This window comes from Electrona antarctica (genome assembly GCF_951216825.1).
Source record: "Electrona antarctica genome assembly, chromosome: 6".
Lineage (NCBI taxonomy): Eukaryota > Metazoa > Chordata > Actinopteri > Myctophiformes > Myctophidae > Electrona > Electrona antarctica.
In genome coordinates, this window is record NC_136811.1 from 17,272,818 (window position 1) to 17,278,382 (window position 5,565).

Genomic DNA, 5,565 nt, shown 5'->3' on the forward strand with positions numbered 1-5,565 from the left:
TGTCATTAAAGGTGGCCTTACACTAGCCGATAACGCTCGGGGGGTGCCCGACCGCTCAAAGAGCGATCAGGATCGGCCCGATCAACATCAAGAATGTTTGATATTTGCTCTGCCCCGCTCCGATTATCCTGTAGTGTGTGGTGCTATCAGATTTCAGATTGAAAAGAATCGGCTAGTGTAAGGCCACCTTTAGTCTACACGATAAAGAAAAAGGAACACAAACAGCGTACCAAGTTTTGTTAGTGAGGGGCCTCATCACGATAATTATATGTTAAGAGCAACTCAATGTTTTAAATTACATTATGCACAAATTTGAAAAACACACACATGTCACAACAATCAATTACATCCAAAGGAATTGCATTTAATAGTGTCATTCAGTCCCAGGAGCTTCACCAGTCCTTTCTTTTAATTAATAATTAGGCAAATTGCCTGGAAGTTCAGTTCATGACTTCATGTATTCATGTAGCCTGATAACAAATAAATTCGTCACCAGACGGAACCAATCACGTTTCATGACCTTCAAACGGTCACAAAAGGTCCCCTAAATCCCCCTCCTCTTCAAGGACTCAGTCAGATGTGCCTCAGTGAAGTAGGTTTAATGTTTGCCAAACTTGGGTACTTGTACATTGGACAAAGGACTCTGACATTCTTTGTTTTATTCAAGGACTGATTATTGTCTGAATGGGTTTATGTTTTCACTTTTGGTATATTGGCTGTGAAGTCATGTATGTCTACACGGGACAGAGGAAGTTGTCTCACTTAAAAAGTGCTCGTTTTCTGATTTTAAAGATTTTTCTCACATACAGTGGTGAGCACTCCAAAGTGTGGTGTCTCCCTGCTCGCATATTGATTCAGATGGTGTTTGGAAATGTCTAATGTCCTGTGTCCACAACGTAATTTCATTAACTCTGTTGCAAGCTGGAATCTTTTTTTTTTTCTTTCTTTCTATTTTTTGTAATTCAAATGTTTATTTATTTTTCAAACTGGTACAAAATACAACTCCAGCCGACAGATTCTTGAGATTGGCTATAATTCAAACGTGGTGAGGCCCACTGCAAGTGTTCCTATCTCTGCATTGAATTTGCTGCGAGCCGGTTTTGGAGAACTGCTGATCGGACCAACCTTACCCTCGTCACTGGACTCCCATGGGTCACCAATACAGCAGGTATGAGGGCCATTGGTTGAGCGGTTCTTGAGATGCAGAGACACACAGAAATGCAGGCGAGCTGTCAGGCAAGTGTTGCTGCAAGCATGACTGATCAGGGCAGAGGAGAGCCCTGATCAGTGACGGAACAGATGGGCAGTTTCACAAGCTGCAAGTTGCAACATCGTTCATGGACCCTAGGTTCAACTCAGTCATGATAGTACCAACACCATATATTGTCGTGTTTAGAGCTTGCAGATGATGTTGATTACTGTGATTAGTATGATAAAGTAGGGTGTTAATATTTAAACAAAAAGTTTAAATATGGAGATAAGCGGTTTCTGCCCAGCAACAATAAATGTTTAGTGTCATAGACTGAGTGTGAGTGAGTGAGTGAGTGAGTGAGTGAGTGAGTGAGTGAGTGAGTGATGGTTTCCAGGCAATCATGCTCCTCACTATATTCACCATCAAATCATGTTTAGGTATTTATAAAGCACATTTAAAAACAATTTTCATTGTACCAAAGTGCTGTACAGAACATTTCATCAGTGCAAGTAAGAGTAAGAGCAAAAATCATGCATGCTGACCATGAACAAATAACTGAAACCATGTCGCAAATCTTAAATGGTTGCAATATACTGTATACAGGGGCTTCTACATGACAGAATAGTGGATTTGATATAAAAATATATTTCCAGGTCCTCCATAATGCTGTATATAAAGCATTACTTCTACTGTGAAGCTAAGCAGGTTTATTCTCTGTGTTCTCTAACATTTCAACTAACACCCCTATTTGTTGTAAATGAAAACCATAGAGGTCGGCTGTACTTTTGACTACAGCTTGGAGGAAACCTTTCTAACCAAAGTGCTGAAATGCTCAGTATCAGCGATTATAGGAAGCCGCTCAATTTGGAGGAGGCGTAGTTTCCATTCTCCATAATTTCTGTTTACTGTGTCTGACAAGTATGTCAACTATACATTATGTAACACTGTTCTGCCGTCTATGAACTTTGTAACTGGCTGTTCACCTATTGTCTGACTGCACTGGCAGTGTTTATGTCCTTTGTACAAGGCATACTGTACTTGTACTCCTGTTTATGTGGATATAAGTGTGTGTGTGCGTCCAGATGATTTCCATAAATGGAGATCCCAGAGGTCAGTGCAAATTGCCGTTGTTAGGCAACGGATTCTGTTGTATGTGACGAGACCAGAGCTCAATCAGAGAGACAGAGAGAGAAACATACAGAGAGACATGAGTGACACAGACAGGTAGTCGTAAAAAGACAAACCGAAAGACGGGAGAGGGACAGACGGGCAGACAAAGATGAGAGACGGATAGAAAGATGAGACAAAGACGAGAGACAGAGACAATATAGAGACAGACGGACAGACAGGCAGAAAGTCAAAAAGAGTGGAGAGAGACAGACAATAAAAAGAGACAGAGAGACACAGAGAGAGAGAGAGAGAGAGAGAGAGAGAGGACAAAGTCAACACCACACACGTTCCACCAGAGAAAAATTACCCAACATTAGCAGCTATGCTGCGATTGGCTGCAGTGCGTTGTCCCCTCTCTACAGGGTTAGCATTAGCTCTGACCAATGGAAGCACCAATGCTGTTCGCACCGCAGCCACCGCCACAGCAGCAGCCTGCAGCAGTAACCTGCTGGAGGTGTCAGTGGACGGCCGGCCGCTCATGGTGGAGCCAGGAACCACTGTGCTGCAGGCCTGCGAGAGGATGGGGATCCAGATTCCGCGCTTCTGCTACCACGAGCGCCTCTCTGTCGCCGGGAACTGCCGGATGTGCCTGGTGGAGATTGAGAAAGTCCCCAAGCCGGTTGCGGCCTGTGCCATGCCCGTCATGAAGGGTTGGAACATCCTAACCGACTCCCATGTGACGAGAAGGGCCAGAGAGGGCATGATGGAGTTCCTGCTGGCCAACCACCCACTAGATTGTCCAATTTGCGACCAGGGCGGAGAATGTGATCTACAGGACCAGTCCATGCAGTTTGGCAGCGACAGGAGCCGCTTTGCAGAGGGCAAAAGAGCTGTGGAAGATAAGAACATCGGGCCCCTCATTAAAACCATTATGACTCGCTGTATCCAATGCACTCGCTGTGTGCGCTTTGCCAGTGAGATCGCAGGTGTGGAGGATCTTGGTACTACTGGTAGGGGTAATGGCCTGCAGATTGGCACCTACGTAGAGAAGATGTTCATGTCGGAGTTGTCTGGGAATGTGATCGATATATGCCCAGTCGGGGCTTTGACCTCCAAACCGTATGCCTTCACTTCCCGTCCTTGGGAGACCAGGAAGACGGAATCTATCGACGTCCTGGACGCCGTGGGCAGTAACATCGTGGTGAGCACCCGTGGTGGCGAAGTGATGAGAGTTCTACCTCGCCTGAACGAGGATATCAACGAGGAGTGGATATCGGACAAAACCAGGTTCGCTTATGACGGCCTGAAGCGGCAGAGGCTTATTCAGCCGATGGTGAAAAACGAATCCGGACAGTTGGTCACCACCTCTTGGGAAGACGTGCTGACCCGCGTTGCCGGAGCATTGCAAGGCTCTCGGGGAAGCGTAGCCGCTATTGCAGGAGGCTTGGTGGACGCAGAGGCTCTCATCGCCCTGAAAGACTTGTTAAACCGCTTCAACAGTGATACCCTCTGCACCGAGGAAATGTTCCCCATGGAAGGGGCTGGATCAGACCTGCGTTCAAACTACCTGCTAAACACCGGGATTGCTGCCATCGAAGAGGCCGACCTACTACTCCTGGTCGGCACCAATCCGCGCTACGAGGCTTCTTTGGTTAACGCACGGATCAGAAAGAGCTGGCTTCACAACGAGCTGCAAGTGGCTCTAGTGGGACAGCAGGTGGACCTGACTTACTCTTATGAGCATCTAGGCGAGTCTGCAGCGGTTCTTCAGGAAATTGCAGCAGGAATTCACCCTTTTGCCCAGCTCCTGGCTAAAGCAAAGCGTCCTATTGTTGTGGTTGGCAGTGGTTCCCTACAGAGAGAGGACGGGGCTGCTATAATGGCCGCTGTGTCCACCATCGCTCAAAACGCTCGTGTCAGCAGCGGAGTAGAGGAAGGTTGGAAGGTCTTCAATGTGCTTCACAGGGTTGCTAGTCAAGTAGCTGCGCTTGATCTTGGCTACCAGCCGGGGACGGAGGCTATCAGGAAGAACCCACCTAAAGTTCTGTTCCTGTTGGGGGCCGATGCTGGACGCATCACTCGCCAGGACCTCCCTGTGGACAACTTGATCATTTATCAGGGTCACCATGGGGATGTTGGCGCAACAATGGCCGACATCATACTTCCTGGAGCAGCGTACACAGAGAAATGCAGCACCTACGTGAACACAGAGGGCCGTGCCCAGCAGACCAGGCTGGCCGTGACTCCTCCGGGCATGGCCAGGGAGGACTGGAAGATCATCCGAGCCGTAGCTGAGCTTGCGGGAGTCGCTCTGCCCTATGACACCGTTGATGAAGTGCGTGCTAGACTGGTGCAAGTTTCTCCAAACCTGGTGCGATATGACGACATTGAGGCGGCCAGCTACTTTAAGCAGGCTAACGAGCTGGCTAAAGCAGTGAACCAATCTATCCTCTCTGAAGCCTTAGTTCCTCCACAGCTCAGTGTGAAGGATTTCTATATGACAGATCCTATAAGCAGAGCCTCCCAGACCATGGCAAAGTGTGTGAAAGCAGTCACAGAGGGAGCACACGCTGTGGATGAGCCGCCCTCCATATGCTGATGCATATTGTCGCCGTCGGGCAGAAACCTTCATATTTTAACTTGTTTTTTTGTAAAATAAAACTTGATCATACAGACATACAGTGCCACACAATAGCATCAAATGTAGCTCGAAATGTGGCACGTTAGTGAAGCCTTTTGAGCTTGTCGAACTTCTACTTTAGCCTTTTTTAAATTTGAATCCTATGAGGTTTCCTCTCGACAGAGACGATATCCATCGAGTTATTACACAGAAATTGATACACACAACTCTGATATTTGGACCAATTTATATGCACAACTCTATTTACACAAATTGAAATGCACGACTCATATTTTCACATTCAACACATCCATATACTTGCCGTTCAGCTGTACTATATCAGATATATGGCCAAAAATGTATATTTTAGAACCAACATACAAGCCTGTGGACTTTTGTATGTAGGAAATGCTTAAATCCTTTTCATTTTCAAATTAATTTTAAAAGAATCACACTCATGTGAAGTGAGGGACACCAGGCGTTGGAGGAGCTATAGCGCCCCTCAAAAACCATTTGTTGCAATCATCTACTTGGGCATGAAGCAAGTTGGGAATGCATGTCCCATGCACATGAGTCTGTCTGTGCCCATTTTATGCCCATATATGAACATTTCTGTATCTGTCTACCTGTGTCCATTATGCCC

At 46.6% G+C, this 5,565-nt stretch overlaps 1 protein-coding gene across 1 annotated transcript; it reads left to right on the plus strand.

Annotated features, from left to right (window-relative positions):
- Positions 1 to 2,684: 2,684 nt before the first annotated feature.
- Positions 2,685 to 4,901, plus strand: LOC306924343 (NADH-ubiquinone oxidoreductase 75 kDa subunit, mitochondrial-like; the record flags this gene model as incomplete). Its single annotated transcript, XM_079502835.1, has 1 exon — positions 2,685 to 4,901. One exon carries the CDS (start codon positions 2,685 to 2,687, stop codon positions 4,899 to 4,901), a length of 2,217 nt encoding a protein of 738 aa, XP_079358961.1.
- Between the last annotated feature and the right edge of the window lie 664 nt (positions 4,902 to 5,565).